Source organism: Aythya marila (genome assembly GCF_965140915.1).
Source record: "Aythya marila genome assembly, chromosome: 1".
NCBI classification, from domain to species: Eukaryota; Metazoa; Chordata; class Aves; order Anseriformes; family Anatidae; genus Aythya; species Aythya marila.
In genome coordinates, this window is record NC_139042.1 from 154142101 (window position 1) to 154163150 (window position 21050).

The 21050-nt window shown below is 46.3% G+C and overlaps 1 protein-coding gene across 2 annotated transcripts; it reads left to right on the forward strand.

Annotated features, from left to right (window-relative positions):
- Positions 1-6274: 6274 nt before the first annotated feature.
- RBX1 (ring-box 1) lies at positions 6275-16331 on the forward strand (the record flags this gene model as incomplete). Of its 2 annotated transcripts, XM_082758327.1 has the most annotated exons (5): positions 6275-6404; positions 7785-7863; positions 13848-13918; positions 15226-15311; positions 16169-16331. In XM_082758327.1, the coding sequence occupies exons 1-5, from the start codon at positions 6327-6329 to the stop codon at positions 16179-16181; spliced, it is 327 nt and encodes a 108-aa protein (XP_082614453.1). In that variant the 5' UTR covers positions 6275-6326. The 2 variants fall into 2 exon arrangements, with proteins under 2 accessions (XP_082614453.1, XP_082614454.1); XM_082758328.1 differs by lacking the exon at positions 16169-16331 and having other exon boundaries at positions 15226-15315.
- Between the last annotated feature and the right edge of the window lie 4719 nt (positions 16332-21050).

Consider the following 21050-nt stretch of genomic DNA (forward strand, 5'->3'; position numbering starts at 1 on the left):
AAAGGTCTTTCTTAGCAGTTATTCTACATAAATTGGTATGGACAATTCAGACAGTTTTAATAACTCTGTATAAAACACTGAGAGGAGCAAAGCTTACATTTTCACAAGGCTTGTGAAGAAAAGATGTGCTTTCTCGTGCATTAATATATTTCATCAGAATTCCTGGGAAGCCGTCCAGCTATACATAGTAAATATTTCGCATACCAATAAAGTGATTCCTCAGCAATTCAACCTCTCAGCACAAATGAGATTTAATTTATGATGAATATCTGCACCTGTTAAACAGTGAAATAGGCTTCTGACATAAGTGATACTTTTGCACTGCTATTTATCTAAATTTTAAAAAGGTCCTCTCCAGACTGTAATCTTTTAAATATTATAATTTCAAAAGCATTCACAGGCTTGAATTTTGAACTTTCACGTTGAAGAGAGAAGGCTTGTGATTTTTGAGCTAAAGTGTGTATATATATATATGCAAGACTAAGATGAGCACCATCAAGGGATGCCATAAAATGTGCCTATTACCGAATTAGGTATTTGTTTTGTATATCTAATGATAAAATCGATGCCCAGCTCCATCAGAGGAGAGGTCCATCAACCTCTGTCTTTCTAGTATTCAATCAAGAGATTGAATTTGCAAGCTTTGAGGGAGAGAAATGTTTTTCCATCTTTTGAAGATCCATACTATACTAATTCAAACAGCTTTTTACACAGGGTTGCACCAGTTCACTCAAGCGCTGCTTTCAATATCTTTTCATTAAATCGATGCAAAAGGTTGTGTTGACCTTTTAAATATATATTTAAATCTGATCAGTGGAGCTTAAATCAATTAGGAACTGATTTTAAGCAAACTCTTAAGGCAAATAAGTGTGTCCACACGGGTTCCTCAGCTGTTCAACGAATTGAAGTGAAATCCAATTTAAATTAAGCAGCTGCAAACAAACCGCTGTTGTGCTGTGTGTGTGAGTCCCAAATGTGCCCTCAAAGTTGTTTCTTTCAAACTTTCTCTTTAACTTGAAAGAGAACCCGAGGGAAATGTGGTGAGCTGAGTGCATTCCACACAGCCCGGGCAGGAATGAAGGGGTGACTAAACACGGCTGCAAAGAGCTTCCAAACAACATCCAGTGTTGAGCTGAAAGTGGCATGCCAACCTTTTCCTTACTGTCAAATGGCCATCTGTTTTCTGCTCTTCTCTCTCGGCAGCTCTAACTGCAGCGAGCAAGCCTGGTGGCATCAGGACACCACCGCTCACCAGACTCCACCAGGAGGAGGTCGTCTCCATCCCGCAGCAAAAAACATCTGAAGAGAGTTTAAAGGAAATCCTCCCCCAGTACAATCAGCTCGCGCTTGCTGGGAACTGGGACATGTGGGATACCCAGCCTTTAGCTTGCCTTCACAGCAGCCCCGGTGTTTTCATGGAGCAGATTATTCCTCTCTCCTAAAGCGTCACCAAAGACCTTTGCAGGGCTGCAGAGAAGCTCCTTGGTCTTCAAACCCCTTTTTTTCTATAGGGGAATTGCAGACATTTTGATCTTACAGTATAAAAAGGAAGAGATGCAAAATGAACTGCACCCCGTAATGATTCTCAATGCAGGTAAGATGGAATGAAATGTGTTTGTGGAAGGGACAGATTACCTGATAATTTCTGTACGCCAATAAACCCGCAACCTGGGTTTTGACGATTAAATTTAAAGAAGTAAAATACACGTACAATAAAAAAGACAGCAAGGGAGAAAGGAGTAAATAGAAAGAAATAGCAAGGCAAACTGAGGGAAAGCTAGTTCAGCATAAGCAACTACCTTAATTATTAATCAGCTAAGAATGAGTTTCACTCATGAGCTTTTGGGGGCTATTGGTCCCTCAACCTCCCCCACCCAGATAAACTATCATCCGCTCAATTTTCCCCTGTCCTAAAACTGGACAAGAAGGAGAAACAGTTTTCTTCTACTCTCCATAATGTTTTAATTAACTGAGTTTCGCTATATGAAAGATGAGTTAGGAGGAATCTTCCTGAGCTGCAGGCTCCTTTCTAACCAAAGGCTGCTATTCAGTGGGGGTTTTGAAGAAGCTTTCTTTGCTAGTCCAACCCCCAGCATGAGAAATGTATGTAAATGCGGGTACTTTGTCCCACTTCATGTGACCAGAGGAAGGTAGGAGAACAGGGCACTGGTTTTATGACTCCAGGGAATTAAAAGAGTCTGGTATGTGACGGTTTGTATGCACGTGGTGTTGTCAGGCCTCTGGCCTCTTCTTTTCCCAGCTTCCCTGATTCCTCAGAATTACTTATCAGATTCCCATTCAGACCTGTGCAGCCAGTTATCTTGAATGATCGCAGACACACAAAAAAGAGGGATATGGGATGTGAGTGAACTTGAATATAAGGATCTTCCTTGATGATAAACTGATGAGTATTTCTATACAATGAGGTAAAGGAGTCATCTCCTTGACAGCTGTAGTAAACTCTGGGCCAATACAGAACTTCCTGTGTGTCTCATTAAAACCTCCCTGAAGCTCTTGCATCATGTCCTGTCCTTCTTTTTCTTAACTCATATTGAAACAGCAGATAGGTGGGAAAGTATTCCTTCAGCCAAATATGGCTTTTTCCTCTTTCTTTGCAGGAATTGGGAGGGATCCTCTATTATTTTTATTTTTTGAAAAAGGACAAGTGGGGGGTGGCAAATGCAAAGCTGTGGCTTGAAGCTTCTCACCTCCTTTTAAACAGCATCACTCCACACTGACCCTGTGGAGGAAGCTCCCAGACCACCCTTGCTGATAATATTTTTCTCTGATTTTATTGCTTATTCCCTCTCTGTGGCTGTGCCATATTCAAGACTGTCGAGAGTAGTTGTAGATAAGAATATGTGTAAACAGTGTTTCAGTGTCTCCCACACACCAGTCTGGAACTGCCTCTCCTCATGTTACCGAGTGTTCATGGATTTCCCAAATCAGTAGGAGTTCATTGATTTATATGTAGGCAAGCATGTGTTACTACTTTGGCTACTCCTGTGGTTTTTCCTGGCTACTATTAATTAGTCTGCTAGTTTTTACATTGTTGCTTACTTGCAGTAGTAGATGCATATAACTACTTGAATTGAGCTATCATAACATTCTCTCTCTCTCTCTCTTTTTTTTTTTTTAAATCCTCACTAAATGGATAAAAGGTGCTTTGTAAACTTTGCCTAAGCAACGAGGGACATCCAGACTATGACCCAGTGCTCAAATCATCAAATCATCTAGGTTGGAAAAGACCCGTAAGATCACCAAAACCACCATCACCCAACAAGACCACAAGACCAAGTCTGCCACGAAAACACGTCCCTAGGTGCCACATCCACACGTCTCTAATTCCTCCAGGGACAGCAACTCCACCACTTTCCTGGGCAGCCCATTCCAGTGCTTAACCACCCCTTCCTGAAAATTCTTCCTGACACCTAATCTAAACCATTCCCAAGGATGGAGAGCATCGAGGGGCAGGAGGAATGGGTCCAAAACCTTTCTTTGGAATCTGCCCAACATCCTCACTGTCGTGCACGGGGACCCTTCTGTCCCGGTGATGTTTCTCTGCAGCAGCTGATGGTCAGCCATGGGGTGGGGGTGAGGAGCCCACCGTGAGGATGGGTTTATTTGCTGAGCCTGGAACCACGCTCCCTGCTGCTCTTTTTCACGTGTGGGGAAAGGCTGTTTGCAGTAAATTGGGCACAGTCATTAAGTACCATGGCTTTTGCAAGCATCTGGTAGCCTGCAGGCTGGTTTTGAGTCATGACGGTTGGATGTTATTTTATCTGCAAGTTATCAAGCAGCTTGAGGTGAAACACCATGAGAAAGGAAGAGCAGCAATTAGTCACCATCCCATGAAAGGCTGCAACCTGCTCCCTTCTCTAAATCTCATCTGTTCTTCTTAGCTGGATTACCAGGGGTAGGAGGCTCCGTTTCTCTCCTGAGGTTTTAGTACTGGATTGCAAAGCCAGTGGTACTACACAGGGGTATAACATGACCATCATCTGGAAAACATGCACAGAGGCAGGGGGGCTGGGTTTATGCAGAAACCAACCATAGTCTGGTCCAAAAATCTATGGGACATATTGCTTAATTTACCCAATCCCTGTTCTTTGAATTCAGCTTTATTTTACCAAGCACTCTGGATTAGCGGGTCATGCTACAGAGTCTTGGTGGGAGGTTGTTTGCTCACTTCATGCACTTTGAGAAGTTTTGAGGCAACATGGAAAGACTGTAGGTTCAGTTTTGTCCCAATCAACATTTGTGAATGCTGTCTGTTTGGGCCTCCACAAAAGCACATGGTGCTAGAAATCCCAACTTAGACAAATCAAATGTTTTTAATGGCATCAGCAGCTGGAGGGCAAACAGCCAGGCCCACAGATATTTAAAAAGTAATAAAATATGCTTGACTTCCACTCCTCGGTTTGCAACCACAGAACAGAAATGAGTCTCATATACCAGGTAATTCCTGCTTAGGGCACCATCAAAAACACACCTTAAGCACTGAGAAGGTGAAGGCGAAGCACAGGAATGCAACAGCAAAAGTATTTTATGAAAGTAAACTTGAGGTTTGTAAGCCCTTAGCGAAGAACTGCCTCCCCCTATTCCCTGCGCTTTGCTCCTGACTGACTTGGAAGGCCCAGCCCTGCTCTCACGACTAGGTTAGGGAAAGGTGTTGCTCTAAAGAGGGTTTCAAAGTATTTAAATTCTGTTTTCTGTCAGATTTTCATTCCTGAGGGTGACCTGAGGGCCCCAGAGAGACCCCATAGGCCCCATAGAGAGACCCCCCTCGGTGTGCGTGCTGAGGCTGACAGAGTGGTAAAGGCTGAGGCAGCGAGGACAGAAGAGCAACATTTTCTGTCAGCATTAAACTTAAAATTCAGTTAATTTGGGGGGAATTCCTCTCTGTTCTGTGTGGATCTCTCTGCTGCAGTACATTGGAGGGTTAAGTGTTGTTGGTACAGCCCCCAGGCCCTTGCCTGGCACCTGTATAGGGGCAGTTGTGGGAGCCAGGCCTGCAAGTGGCTGCCCCTCATGAATGGTTCCCCAGTGGTCCATGTGGAAAAAGACCAAATGCACGTGTATGGGGGCATCATTCTGCCAATAAAACCCTTGTAGGGAAATGGTAGTGGCTGCAGGGGGGAATAAATAAGGGAGAGACAAACACAGGACCATAGAGGGGAATGACAATGACCGGAATAACAGGCACGGGGGTTGGAAGGTAACTGCACTGAAGCCATGAGGCTGTTGGTGCCCTGCCTTTTGGAACAGTTTGTGACGACTGGGGGAGGGAGTTTGCCTTGTTTTAATCGGGAGTAACCGCACTCAGAGCAGTTGTCATCTGCCACCTAGTCTGCCTGCCTCCCTGCCTTTTCGGCTTGGCAGTCTCCTCATTTTCCCCTGCACGTCCCGGTGCTTTGACAAACGAGCCCCTCTTCAGGGCATCCCCGGCCATTGGGGCTGCGTTTCTCTTGCGGCTGGTGCTCCTCAAAGCTGCAGCTGCCGCCACCTCCCCACCACACAGCCTGAAGGGGGGAAAAACGGGTCTGGGGGGGTGCAGTGCTCCGAGGGGCAGGCAATCACAGGTGGCACTGCCACCAGCACACAACGCGTTACTCCAGGTAGGCTGCAGCAGGCGGCTCAGACCTTCCTGCTGCGGACTGGGCAGTGCCGCCACCGGTTTCGTGCTGTGAGGCACACGGAGGCCTAACGCAGCTGCCAGTGCCGGTGTTACGTGCAGGTATACGCGTGTCGGTGAATAGACATTAAATAAGCGGAGAGAGAGAGATTCCATCGTTTTATTCCACATCGCTTGGTGTCCTGTGGTGTTTTTTTTGGCCCGTTTTGTTCACGGCCAGGGCTCTAGTGAGTTGAGGGGACGTTAATGTGTATTTGGGGTTGAAATGAGCGTTTTTATTAAAAATCTCGCGACCCCGCTTTGAACAGAGCTCCTCACTGAGGAGCCGCCTCCCCCAGCCCCTTCCAGGGCTCTGTCCCTTTAACTGCCCGGCCCCGCCCCTCCCCTCCCCCACCGGCTCCGGGCGCGGCCCCGCCCCTCGGGTTGCGCAACCCCGCGAGGGGGGGGGGGGCGATGAGGTAACGGCGCTGGGGGGGGGGGCGCGGCCCCGCCCTGCGCGGCGCCTTTAAGAGCCCGGGTCACGTGACCCCAGCTCCCGGCCTGCCCTGGGCGCCGGGCCCCTCCCGCACCTGTTGGGGGCGGGGCTTGGAGGGAGCCCCGCCCCCTTCTATCCCCGCCTCCCGCAACTCTCCCCCCCCCCCTTTCCGCCGCGCATGCGCGCTGCGCGGCAGGGCTGGATCGCGCATTCAAAATGGCGGCCGCGATGGACGTGGACACCCCCAGCGGCACCAACAGCGGCGCGGGCAAGAAGCGCTTCGAAGTGAAGAAAGTGAGGCCCGGCGGGGCGCGGCGCGGCGGGCCCGGGGGTCGGTGCCGGTCCCGGTCCCGCTGGCACTGAGCGGGGCGGGGGCGGCTCCGTGCTGCCCTGCCGGAGCCGGCCGCCCGGCCGCACACCGGAGGGGCGGGGCTTGCGGGGAGCTTGGCGTGCGTCCCAGCCAATGGCCGCCGAGCGCGGAGGGGAGCCGACCAATCAGCGGGCGCGGGCCGGTCCTGTCAGCGCCCGCCGGGCCGCTCCTGTCAGAGGCGGGGGTGGGGGCTGCGGGGTCGGGGTGCGCTGCGCCGCGCCTCAGCTGGCCCCGGGGCTGGGATCTGGGGAAGCGATAAGGGCGCGCGATAAGGGCCGCTTACTGTGGTGCTGGTACTGACCCGGTGGCCCTCAGCAGCACTTGGGAGTCTGCGTGCCTCCTCCTTCAGAATCCACAGGTTGTGGGATGGAGGAGAAACGCTACATGTAAATAGAGCACGCTACAAAAAATACACGGCAGTGCAGGCAATAGGGTCAGGGACTGAAAACGTAGGAAGAAACAAAACACACAGACTACGTAAGCGGTAAATGAAGGCCATAACGTCTACCAACATACCGTTGGGTTGCCTTGAACATTGAAGGCAAACCCATCTGTGTTGGGAATTTACAGAAGACACGATTCTGGATTTTTCTAGGGAGGAGGGAGGAATAAAACGGCGCTATGTTTCCCCGCATAGATGGTGTTAACAACCTCATTCTGAATCCGTTTGCTAAAATTGCCACGGAATTTTTTAGTTAACCCGTCCGCTGAGGTAGCATGGAACAGAGAGATTCCTCTTTTCATCTGTATTTTATCTTTGAAAGGTTTATTTGGCAGCACTTTGAGATTTTTTATTTTTGCAAAAGAGATGGGTCAGGAGTCGGTGAGGGGCAAAGTCAGCGATGGTTCTGGTTGTTGGCCCCAACCGTTACTGGAAGAACTGGTGCAAGTAACGGAAATTCCTCGTAACAAAATGGCATCTGAATTGGCCTTTTTCCAAAGCACTGTCCTTTCCATCACAACTGAGGATGTGGCACAAGGAACATCCATGTCTGTACATCTCGAATAGAAATGCAGATGCTTGCGATTGCTTGACAAAAAATAAAAAGGGGGCGACTGAGGGGGGTACCTGATTCTGAAACTGGGTCCGAGAGGTATGTGTGAAGGCAATGTACCACTGCTTTCCAGCAATGCTTCTCAACTGATGAGAAAGAATTACTCTGGAGATAAATGATTTTTTAAAATATCCCAGCGTTTCCATTTCAGAAATAAATGAGATCTTTAGGAAGTACATGAACTGTCGTATGCTATAAATTGAGTGAAAATTATGTTTTTATTTTTCTTTTTTTTTTCCCCCTCTCTAGTGGAATGCAGTAGCTCTCTGGGCATGGGACATTGTGGTTGACAACTGTGCCATTTGCAGAAACCATATTATGGATCTATGTAAGTAAACAGTGGGGAAGAGAGCTGACAGTTCTGACATGTACATGACGCACAGCTGAAATTTCCACTGTTCAGGTTATATTTCAGTAAATCCAGCTTTCAGCTCAGAAATAAGTCTTGGCAGAGCACATACTAAGCTCTGTTTTACATAATGCTGAAGTTCTGTAATCTCTTTTTGTGACCCCTGTCACTGTACTGTTCTTCCCTCACCCTTATCTTCTAAAGAATAGAATCACTTGGTACGGTATCTGCAGAAGAGCTGATGGTGCTGAGTGTATTTTGAATCCACACAAACAAAAGGAAAGGAAGTGATAATAAAGAGCCAGTAGGAAGTCAAATTATTTAGGGTCGACAGGTATTGCTCACAAAGAGAGGCGTTAGAGGTTAGGGCTGTGGGCGTTGGGACAGGTATCAACTTTTTGACGGCAACCATTAGGAATAAATCTTGTGCTGCTTTCTGTGTCCCACTGGCCAGGAAAGGCTCAGACCAGTGACTTTTTTTGACTACTTGTTCTACAAAAGCTCCCTTACAGAAGTTAGTTTGTGTTATACCATAGGGAATTTTATGACTACTTAGAAAATGAACTGGTTGTTTACAAACAGGATAATCAAATATTAAAACTGAAGACCAAGTATTGCTACTACTGATTTTATTTTATTTTATTTTTTGACAGTTAACTAAAAAAACATGCTTGCTGTGTTGGAAAATAAAGTAATAATAGGATTAAGTACAAACATTTCTATTGTGAAACAGGTGTGCATATACAAAGTCACTGGTTTTAGTCCCGTTAAGGATTCGTAATAAGTACAAAACCAATTTTTTTTCACTCAAAAATTTGGCAGGATATTACTTACACAATAACTGTCCACTTTTTTTTCAGTAGCAAGGGACAAAATACCTTTCAATATACCCCAGACATAAATTTGTCTGTGTTACTAAAATGATAGGACTGTGGGACCCCAGAAAGCAAGAGCTATGATGTCTGAGAAAGGCTAGGCACAATTCCATTGTGATAGCTTTGTTAAAGTAACAAAACTCAGCACAGGTAATGGTAACACTGTCAATAAGCCTATATGAAACCAAAAAAAAAAAAAGTTTATAGTAGTAATTGGAGAGAGATGCACCTGATTTCACATTATAATTAAACATTTGTTACAGAACTACTTTCAGAAGTTTTTGTTGTGTTTTCTTCTTTAAAAAAAAAAAAGAAAAAAAAAGAAAAAAAAAAAAGAAAACACACTAACAGGGCTGAAACTAAGTTAAGCAAGTTGACTTCTTTGTTATGGGGCAGTTGTGTTTGTAGTTTGAGCCAGCTACTTCCTATCCATCCCTCACTTTATTCTTGGTTATTAGAATGGGAATGATGACACTAAAAACAAGTGATAGTAATGATATTGAAATACACCAAAATCCTTTGGCATAAAAATGTACTTTAAAAGTACCTCTAACCTGTACCACACTGAAAAATAGTTGAGGTTGACACTGACTTCAGCTTAGTCTCTCACGTTTATGATTTATTAGAGAGGAGAAAGCTGGAAAGAGTGTAGACAGATGTTACTTTTTCAGTAGTGAATTTATTCTGTTGAAAGTGCATAGGTAGGTTATGGAAAAACAGCAAAGGAAAAGCAGATGGGTAAAGTAGGGTTTTTTCTTTTTCCTTTCTTTCCAATCTTTTTTTTGAGTTGTTCAAGCATAACGCGTTATTAGTTAGGGTATGAGCAACATTATGAAAAGCCTGAACTGTAAATGGTGGACCGAAATTGACAGTATACAGAGTAGAAAGGGTATCTAAATTGGTGTTCCGAGATCAGTGTTGGCTCTGGATTTACTTACTTCCTTGTTACAGGTCATTAATGATGTTAAGCAACGCTTTAATTAGATTTTCAAACATAAGATGTGAAGAGGTTGGAAATTGAGGAAAAATTACTAGAACGTACAGGGAAGAACAACAGAAGGTTCGGTTTGATAAAATGCAGGGTACAAATGCCTCCCTCGCCTAGTGATGAAGGGAAACCTTAAAAGGGCAAACATGAAAAGAGTGATAAGTACCGTCAGCCACGCTAATGGAGGATTGTTAACATTATAAATCCAACATCTAAAACTGGGATGTAACGATGTTAAGGTTTCATGCAGCCCTCCCAGTGCATGTACGTTACGACTTGGTTGTTGGTAATAAGGACAAAGGATTCCTCTGACCCTCAATATGGTTTATTTTCAGCTCACAGAAGGGATGAGCAGACTTTCAGTGTTGTGTTTTTGTTCTTTTCTGGAGGGACCCACTTCCTCTTTAGATTTTATGTAAGCAGTGCTCCTGATTTCTTCAAAAGTTTGCTCTTTGGTGCTATCATTGCAGCGTGGCAAGTTGAGTGTTAGGAAACTCTGTGGTTGGGTTACCTTCTCATCTGAAATGTGGAATGCAGTCTTGTAAGGTGACCAGTGTACTTTTGAACCGTATAAAATGTGCCATCCAAATAGTGGTCCTTTTCTTTGGTAGTGAAATGCAAAGTATGAATTCGATGGTCTGGTTTCACAAGGATGGACAAATTGGTTAGAATCCAAAGCAGAATCTCAGGATGCTTATCAGGTTAGTTGGTTTTGGCTTTCTGAGAAGAACAGAACAGAACTAAGTATATAAAGTTTGCTAAGTCATGTATATATAGTTTGCTAAGTCATAAGTGAGCGTGGAAAGTGATAGCTGTGTACAAATATTTTGGGAGTGTGATTCTAAGAGGAAATGCTGACTGTCACACAAGGGGGCTATAAGTAGAAGGAATCATGACAATATGACAGGAGAAATTTAGGGTAAGTATTTGGAAAAACCTGCAGATAATTCTGAAGAAATGGAGAAAATTGCAAGGGGAAAGTCCTGAAAACCATCTGAAGTTTGAAAAACAATTGGAGAACTCAGTCAATATTTTGTAAGTAAGAAATGTACAAGTTTACTTGCCTTTTTTTTTTGTTGTTGTTTTTCTGCCTCTGGTTTAAAGCAATGTGTGCTGCCAGCCAAGGTATGTGCATTTTGTTCTGTTCTTCCCAGTGAGTCAGTGCCTTCAGAGCATCTCTTTGCCCCTTGCTTTCTAAGGTTAAGGGGGAACCTGTACCGTGGTTGCCCTTGCTGAAGGGAAAGCCATTTTGAAGAGCTCTGTCATCAAATTCAGCAGTGGGCTGTTGCTGCAGGAGGCGTGTGCTTGACTTCTGATACCTGCCACTGTGACTACCTACATGTAAATCTCGGGGTACTTGGGTTATAAACCTTCAGGAGGTTTCTGCAACAGGAGAAGTCCATGGAGAGGGACGGTTCCCAAGAGATGCTGAGATTCAGAAGTTGCCATTATGCAACATGCGTTGCTCTAACTCCCAGTGTTGAAACACTTCCATTGTCTCTTTCACATTTATTTACAGGTAGCTCGAGTTTTAGCTCCAGATACTCTGCCAAAAGCAAGGCAAAAGAAGAGGAGTTCAGTATTCCTCCGGTGCCTGTCACTGTCTCTCTTTCATCGCTTCTTTTGGGTCAGCAGCCAGAAAATAGCTCATCCTTCTTCCATAGCCAGAATCATCAGCTTTCATTTTCTGCTGGGGGCTGTCCATTTGTATGGTTGCATAGTTGATATCTTGTCCCTTTTTTGAAATTAGGATAGTGGGAGTCCGGGAAGTGCTTCAGCTTTAGGGATTTCTTTTTTTGGCAGCTGAAGGTAGCAGTGCCAGCAGTAGTCTCCAGCCTGTTTGATGGGGGAGTTAAATCTGGCTGCCTTGTTGGGAGGGCCTTACATCACCGTGAGAGAACTCCTCTTCAGCTATTTCTGCAAAAGTTCATCTGTCCTCTTAAGCTTTTGGGACTGTTATATTTTAGACAGCACTTGTTGGTCAGCATGTGACGCTTAAATGAATTCCGGTCCTGCTCCTCTCCTTTACCTAAACCGTCTGTCTTCCCCCTCATTCACACTCAAAACGTGGGATCCTTTAAAGCTTGGAAAAAAAAAAAATCTGGGTTGTGATCCACAGGGCCCAGCTAACAGGTTAGGGCCACATAGGGGGTAAAAAGGCAAAGCGACATAAGAATGGGCTAGATGGATTTCAGATCTAATATGCCCAGTATCCTGTCTCCAGCAGGGAAAGAGAAGAAACAAAATAAGGATACCGTGTGCTGCAATATTTTTCTGGCTTTCGTAGACTTCTGCAGTTAAAGGTTGCTTGCCAGTTGACTTTTTTTTTTTTTTTTGCTTCAAATGGATTTCCTCTCCGTCTTTCAGTACTCATCTTTTCACCATTTTCTACTAATGTACAGACTTGGGCCAAGTATTTCAAGCTAACATATGTAGGATAAGCAGTAGGACCACGAGTCTGTATCACAGGAACAGTGAGATTTCTGCAGCAAATTGTAAAAAGGTGCACGTTTCACCAAAGTGATTGAGGCTCTTCAAGGTTCTTGAACGCCTTCCATTTTCTTAATCAGATTTAGTTTTATTGCTGCATGTGTTGACGGCTGAAGGCATGAAGTCATCAGACTTTTCAGCCGTACTTTTCAGCTGAACTGGTTTTGTTCTCTTCTGTGGGCTGGCCAAGGACTGAGCTTTGGACCTTCTGTCGTGTATCGTATCGAGATGTAAAACACAATTAACAGAGGTTCATTCAAACCGTGCTGAACGGTTGTTGCTACTGAGCTTTCTTAGACCTGAGTCTTGCTGTGAGTAACTTCCCGTGACTGAGGTTAACCCATCTCCCTTGCATGTCATGAGAAGTTGGCTTTTCTCTAACTTCGTTCATCTCCACAGCTGAAAGAGAGTAGAAAACGGAGGAAGGGATAAATAGGACGGAAAAAATAAAGATCAGGTTTTTCAGCTAAACCTGTGGGGCATGAAAGTTTTTTGAATTCTTAATTTGTGAATCAGATTCCTTTTCCTCAGAGCATGTTTGAGCAAACGAAACGCAAACAGCAAATTGGAGCTCGTTCAGACGTTATCTTTGCCAGGAAAAAAAGATCTGCAAAAAAAAAAAAGAAAGCAACAAGCCCATGTATCAAATCCTAAGCTGATCGTCTATCAGCACGCCTTCTTAAACCATTTTGGCTTGACTTTTAAAGGAAGCATCCTTTAGCAGAAAGCTAGATTAAATCGTTGGTCACAGGTTTGTGCTGCTGCCTGTGGAGGAGTTGGAAGTGTTTTCTTATTCTTCTGAAATTTCTTCCTGAGCTGGACCAGAAGTAAATTGTTCAAGCTTTAGAACAGAGAATCAGGTTGTTGGATTTATTTTCCTAGAGCAGTTCTTCCTTCCTCAGTCTCTTACCCATGCCACCTGAGACAAAACGTAAAACCTAACCCAAAGCCAAAAGTAGTCTTTATCCTTTTTGGGGTCATCCCATGTACTCATCTGTCAGGTACAAAGAGTTCAAAATACACATTTTAAACTTTTTTTTTTTTTTACTGTGTTGTTTTTGGCGGTATACTTACCAGTCACAAGACCATGGGAAGGAGACAGACAAAGCCCATCATTATGTGAGCAAATTAATTTGTAAATGTAACTAATGGTACCAAACGTCTGACAAGATGAATGAATTTATATTCTGAGAAACCTGGATAAGAAATTTCAGTAAACTTTTCTTCAAAGCTCTGCTGCGACTGATAATCAGAACAGATGCGTTAAAACACAAGGGGAACCAAATAAAAATATTTATCCTTCAAATTTGGAAAACAGACACATGCCGCTGGTGGATGAGCTAAGTACTGCTGCCATCTGGAACTTCGGAATATTAAAAATGTAGAGGGAGAAGGAAAATGAGATGAAATATGTTTTGATCTAATAATTTTAGAAAAACGCTATGCATGAGAGCAACTGCTCTTGCCACTTTTTGATGTAATAAATGCAACAAAACTTTCTGATGTAATAAATGCAATTACAACCCTGTTGTAATGAAGGATACTACTGGCTGGTGTTGCATGTACATCTTTTTCTCCTGTATATATGTGTTGAATTTTTGTTTCCACAGGCATAGAATGTCAAGCAAACCAAGCGTCAGCTACCTCTGAAGAGTGCACAGTTGCATGGGGCGTCTGCAATGTAAGGGAAAGTCTTTGTTTGCTGAGCTCACATGCAGTGATGTTACCCCTTTTTCTCTTGACTTGGGACAAAGCTAGTTCTCTAAAACGTTTCAGATAATCCACTAGAAAAAAAACATCGCACACACAACTTTAAACACCGTCTGTTTAGTAGTGTGTGAAAAGGAGAGAGAAGGGGAAAAAACTGAGTTCAAGAGGTGTATGAGGAGGACACAGAAGAGAAGGGAGGAAGGGACGCCTTTACCTATATTTCTGGAAGCAGAACAGATCTTTAATTTTGAGCAGGATTTTCCTGATCAAGGTCCTGCGTAGGGGCCATGCCTTTTAATTTTTTTCTTTCCAGATAATAGGATTATCGAATGTCACCATGCTTGATTTGTCTTTATGCAGGCTGATTCAAGGAATCCATATGGGGTAATTAGGTGATTTGCTTTCCCTTTTGGAGGCAGACCAAATTGGTTCTAGTGTATAATCTCCAGTTCTTCGTTTGTGGCCAGAAATGCTCCTTTGTACATGGTCCCAGTAGTACGTGAACTCAAACCTGCCTGCCTCTTAGCTAGCCTGGACCTGAGCTCGAAGACATATTTTTCCATAATGGAGTAACTCCCTGCTCACCCATCCCATCCTTGCTGTGCTGTGGGATCGAGTTACAGTGAGATAAGGCTGAAATAGGATTATAAATGTACCAATTCCCTCTGTAAAGGACAAGAGCAAATTTTTAATCATATGAGAATATTCTGGTGTCAAAATGAAGATTTCTGCCTGCAAAAGTTACCACGAATGGGACCTTGGCTTTGAGTAGCTATTTGGGGTATGGAAGAGGGTGTCTGTGCTAGGCACAGAACAGAGATTTTATTTTTTTCTTTCTAATTTTGCAAGTTCATTTTTATGCAAGTGTTAGTTTGTCCAGAAGATTGTTGGAGAGCGGCAGCGTGTACACATGTATCGTCCTTGCTACTCGCTGTGAAACTCTCTTTCTTGTCTTTCTGATGCTGCTGCTTATCAGCATCTGCTCTGCCAATTTTAGCAGCTGCTAAACTCCGCGCTCTCTCCTTCATCAGAAGTCAGTTGCTTGCCACTGCGTGTGCTGAGAAACGGGCTGCCTGCTGCCATTTCAATCCTTTGATTTCTCTCTGAAAATGCAGACCGGTTCCTCGGTTCTCCCAGTGAGCTGGAGGATCCATCCTCCCCACCTTTGTCTGCAGACGCTTGCTGCTCTTTTCTTACCACGATGCTTTCTGTGGTAGTTTGCACATCGAGCTGCCTTAGCGTGTTCTGAAATAACGTGGTTTGCGTTTTCTCTTCCAGCATGCTTTCCACTTCCACTGCATCTCTCGCTGGCTCAAAACTCGCCAAGTATGTCCGCTGGACAACAGGGAATGGGAGTTCCAAAAGTAGGTATCCTGCAGAGATTTGGAGATGAAAAATCTAATTGCCCTCCTGCTAATAGGAAGTAATGATGTCATTTATGAGGGTAATCTCGTGTTTGTGGGTCCGAGGGCATAGCTGCTGTTGGGAAAGGGTTTTTTTCTTTTCCACCTTGCTGTATAGTGACCTTCTCTTAGTCCCATGGTGGTGAGGAGCTCTGAAGGAAGCCCAAGTAGCTGTGGGGTACATGGGAGTTGTTAGAAAGTAGCGATTCCTATCGACCTTCTCTGTAAAGAACAGAGAGCAGAAGAGAAATGGAATTCACTGACAGTGGAGCCTCAGGTGAATATAATACTGCTGCATGAGCTGTTTGGGCTTAGAAAATGACCTGAATTTAGCTTCTGTTTCGAAGCATTTATACCAAAATGCCAGAAGTCTTGTTGAGGCCCTCTGCATTGTGACAATTTGGTTTGTAACTCTAATAGGATCAAAGATTAATACAGCTCTTTCCTGGCGTCTTAATTGTAGGTGTCCACATAGCCACTGCCACAGCCTTGACCCATTTATTCGTGATTTATACTTTTTATTTTGTATTCTTTGGAGGTCTTTTGTTAGACTAAGAATGGGAAACACACGGGTGTTTTTTGAGGGGTAATTGTATGTTGGCAGTGGGTAGTAAGTTTGTCACCTGCTTCGTTTATCCCTATCCTGTGCCATTTATCTCTTAACTGTGGGTTCACGCTCTTTTTTTCCTTCCCCTTTTTTAAAGCATATTAATTCTAACTAGAGTCCAGATTAAAACAAAGCAGAACATAATAAAACTCTTCAGGATTCTCTTTTTTTTTATTATTAAAAAAAGCATTAACCTATTGTATACTTGCAGGTACGGACACTAGAGATGGTCGTCACGCTTCTTACGTCGTCACCCTCAGTTGTTCGTGTCCCTCTGGGTTTGTCCTAGCAACTTGAAAAATCAGCAGCGTATGCCATGTAACCCCAACTCCTCCCTGTTGTGTACCATTGAATAAAATCTTGCCGGAGCCTCCCGTCTGAGTGTGCCCTCCTTTCGTGAGCGGAAAGTCGGTGAACGAGGAAGGAGGATTATCTGTAGACTTCAGCCAGGGAACCCTTAAGCTGGGCAGCTCCTCCTGTCAGCGTGCCCAGCTCCTGACTGCGGGTTTGGTCGCTCTCCCACGTGACTCAGAACCACGCCTCTGGCCCGCTGAAGTCAGCATCGAGCTGGGCGCGGGGCATGCCTGGCTGAGTAATTTATGCAAATGGCATTTCTTGTGGACCTGCTTCTTGCGGCTGGGCTGAAATGGTGATCTGTACAGTTAGGGCTTGTGTCACTCTTAGAAGTTATTCTCTCTTGCTTCGGCTCTCTAGTTTGACTAAACCAGCTCCCCTGCAGAGGAAAAATTCAGTACCTGTTTGCAGTTCCATCTATTGAGCCTGGGAAATGTTAACTAAATGTTCAGATTTTTTTTTATCAGTGGTCATAAAGCACTTCTGTGTGTCAGGTGCAAGTAAACCTGGGAAATTCACCCGATAGATTGACTGCAGAGCTGCAAATAAGCGGTGTATGAACAGACTCATGCTGGGTTGGCTTTTTACTGGTATTTTCCCAACCCACAGCTCTTACGGGCCAGATGTTGTGACTCTGAAAACTGCACCATGTTTTGTTCGGTATCTGCTGTGCCAACTGGTGTCCTCTTCGCTGCATCAAAATTTAGCTCCCATCTTGACAGCCTCAGCAGATGCCAGGGATTTGAACAAGGTCAGAGGAATCCTTCCTGCTACAAAAGGCTGTGTCCCTTCACATCCACAGCAGTAATAATGATAATTTTTTTGTGTTATTTGTGATGTTACCTTTTCATCCACACGTTTTTCCTCGCTATTGAGGATGGGACATCTGATGGCTGATGTTAAACGTGAATGTACTACGGCTATAGGGAAAGGATTGTCATCAATGGAAGCAGAACTTGCAGGTTTTTCGGTAATTGCTGGAGCTTTTTTAAACCTGCGGCAAGCAAATATCGGGATGATTTTACCAGCTGGTGTCAGCGCTCTGAAATGATAGGGTTTACTGGTTTTCACCCTGAAGAAGAAAATGGAACGAGCAGAATCAGGGGAGTTTTATCGCTAGACAGCTTATTTACACGGTTCAGCGGGCAGAAAGCTCATTCTGAATTCACAAGGTAGTTTTGGTGGGGGGACAGGAGTGAAGCAGAAGAGAGGAAAGATGATCTCAATGGTGGTCGAAGCATTCATCCAGGTGGTGGGATAGGCAGTGAAATGCTGTTCCCTGGGATTTGAACTCCCACCTGAATGTCCCATCCAGGAATTTCCCTTTCCTTTCTGGCTTTCCAGCTGCTGCAGGTCAACGCATCCCTGCCACTGGTTCACCTGTGGTGAAGCTCTGGGCTCTGTCGTGACCTGAGGCAGCTCCAGCACGTAGCCGTGCCGTTTTTGGTAGCGTGCATTAAGGTTGTGTTTGGGGGGAGAGGGAAAAGCTTCGGTGAGCGATCTCAGCAGCTGTGGGGAGCATAAAGTGAAGGGAAGGGGGATCTGTTTTATCCCAGGGCACACAGAGCCCTGTTCCATGGCTCTTGCTATGATTTGCATCGCTCTGTGCTGACTTTGGCAGCATGGCCCCATCCCTGCAGGTGGTGGGAGGGGGAAGGCCCCCTCGTCCCCGCTGTCCTTTTTCCCTAAAGCAACCGTTGCTGCCACTCACCCACGGCAGTGCCGTTTGCCCGCTCTGTAAATGCAGAACGTGTCTGGATTGTGAACCCAGCATAAAATCAGGAGGAGGTGGCGGATCAAACTGCACAGGGCTGCAGCTGTCCAGCTGAGGGGAAAACAAATCGCCGATGGGCCTGCAGCAGAACAGGGATGTTGCTGTCCTGCTGCTTTCCCCAACGTCGCCGGCTGCGGTGCTGAGCGGGCCCCACGGGGAGGGCTTGGGGCATGCCGCTGCGGCCAGACAGCAGCTTCCTTTCCCATCCTGTGGGGAGGAGGCAATGAACTTCAGATGCTGCCCGGCATCAGCAGTGCCTGCTGCACCGCGTCCCTGGCTGCTAATTCATAAAAGTGTCAGAATCAGGTGCTGGGGTGGTGTAGTCCCTGCTAGACACCCGCAGAAGTAGGAGGGGAGCACGTGCACGTGAGAGAAGTACATGAGAAGTATGTGAAGAAGTAGAGGAATCCCAGTGGCACGTATCCCTTGTGGAGGAGCCCTGGGAGCTGCTCTGACTGCAGCGTGGTGGTGGGACCCCAAAGACACGTGTGATCGTGTGATACAGGGAGGGGAGGCAGGAGCAGCCTCCTGCACCCGTGTGTGCAGGCAAGCAGGCGCTGCAGTCTGCCCGCCCGCCCCTGCTGGCTCCTTGAGAAGAAGCTAATGGCATCCTGAAGTATTCTGGGGCCACCAAATGCTCGGCAAAGCTGGGATGAAGGTGACCTGAGTGGGATCGGTGTCACACAGTGCCCGTGTGGGCAGATGGAGCTTCCAGGAGGGAGCTGCCGTGGAGGCAGTGGGGGGACGTGCGCTGCTTTTGAAGAACCCCCAGCTCCGGGCACATCAGGGCAGAGCATGGCAGTGAAACCACTTCCCCGACTGACGGCTGCTGTGGTTCATTCCCATCGCTAAAAATGAGCAGACAAAGAGACTGGGCGAGAAGATAACGTGAAGAGGACAGAGGCAGAGACCAAGACACTGCTCTCGTCAGCGAGCTGACGTCCTGGCGAGCAGAGGCTCCTCCCTGGGAAGGCTGGCACGGCCCCTGCTGCTCCGCGTTGCTCTGGGCACTGGTGCCCCAGGTTTGCTTTCGCCTGGGTGGAAGCTGTCTCACCTTGGAGCCCCCCAGGCCACGGCTGGGGAGAAGCAGAGGAGATGGCACTGCTGAGGGTGGTTTCCTACAGCAGGTTCCCAGGGGGTGAAGGGGCTGAGGAGAATGTCTGTGATGAAGTTTCCCTCTTCTCCCTGCCTTGCTTACCCCATTCTTTTCCTCTCCACAAAAAACTGGGAAGAGCAGGCTCTTTTCTGCTTTTGCTTTTACTTTCCCACCACCACACACTTTGTCTAACTTCGTTTTCTTCCCCTACGCAACAGGTTTTGCAGCGAGCCTGTTTTGCTTTCCACGGGGCATCTTGGGCGCTTCCCTGTGCTGCTCACCCCCTCCACCACCACCACACTGCCCCCATCTTCCACTCTCCCCCCCTCTGATCTGGTTCCCGTGTAGGTCCTGAGGAACGGTCGGTGTCCTTCCACCCTCTGCAGCCTGAGGGAGGGTTGGTGGGAAGATTTTTATCTCGCCTGGGCCAAACCTTTAACCGATGCCAGAAGTCAAGCTACAAGTTACCAGAAGGTCTCTTTGGTGTCTCCACCACTTACCCCCTCCACGAGGGTAGGCTCTCAGCCTGCTGTCCCACCTTTTTGAGGCCTGTGTTTACCCACTCCCAGACCTGCAGCAGCCTGTGGTTTGCTTGTTTGCTGCCTTTTCCACATCTTGGTCACCTGCTTTCTCATTCCTCACACACAAGGTCAGTCCTGGCCTCAGTACTCCAGCACATAAGCCGGGAGAAGGCCCAGCAGTTGCCTTTGAAAAGCCACCAGGAGTACCCCGTTGTATGTAGGTGCTGGGGAAGGGGATTAAAGGAGGCCTTCTCCAGATGCAACAGGCTGATTATTCCCCTTTTCATCCTTCCTCCGTGTCCTAAAAGACATCAGCTACAACGCAAACCCCAACAGGCATTCGTCTCCCATCCGCTTGTTGAGAGGCGGCATTTCCTTGGAGCGTTTTTTTCCTCACAGTAGCATCGGATGCATGGGAATGAATCATGTTGATGTTTTAGACAAGAAAGATTATGATTTTTTTTTTTTTTAATGCAAAGCCTCTATTTTTTACTCTTTGGATCCCTCCCTCTCTCCCCCCACCCCCGAATTTCAGTATTGTGGCTTTTTTTGCTGGGTGTGTGTTTGCCACAATGCAGCTAGCAGCTGCAGCCCTTTCTATAAAAGTTCAGCTTTGTGCAGTTCCGGGGCGTAAGGCACTGCATTGCTCACCAAATCCTTCACTCACCCCGGGGTTTGGGGTGAGGGGAGAGAGGTGGCTTCGGGTGCCAGGCTCGGGCACCCCCTGCTCCTCACCTCCCTGCCAGCCACCAGCTCAGCGCAGGCTGAGGAGGCAGGAGCAAAGGAGGCAGGAGTGAGACACCACATCCTCCTTCAGGCACTTTAGGAACACAGAGGAGGAGGCTTATGGCAGATCTCGCTGTATCCATGCAAGATCTTTTTGAAAGGGCTGGGGTGAAGGTGGATCCCCACCGGTGTGCTGGACATCGCCGTCAGGAGGCTGAAATACGGGAGGTCTGTGTTGGCCTTGCCTCAGTTTTCGAGAATTTCCCAGACCTTGTCCCCATTCCCTCCTGCTGTCTGCTATGAACAGGGGCCTCTTCTCCAGTCAGTCACCGGCTGTTGATAAGCAGCAGACTCTTTATTTATTTAGTTTTTGTGGTCCATACGCTACCTGCCTCTAAAACCTGAGCCTGACACCCAGAAGTGCTCCTACTGCTGGTGGAGAAACAGAACCCATCCTTATTCTGCTCCTATGTCACATACAGCATAAAAACATCCCCAAAGCAGTTTTTCTGCAACCGCTGTGTGGTATCTCTGCCCTGGGTTGCTGCCACCCCCAGCACCTCACCTACACAGCTGGTCCTGTTCAGAGCTGGAGGCCTCTGAGGGGGAGGATGATGTCCAG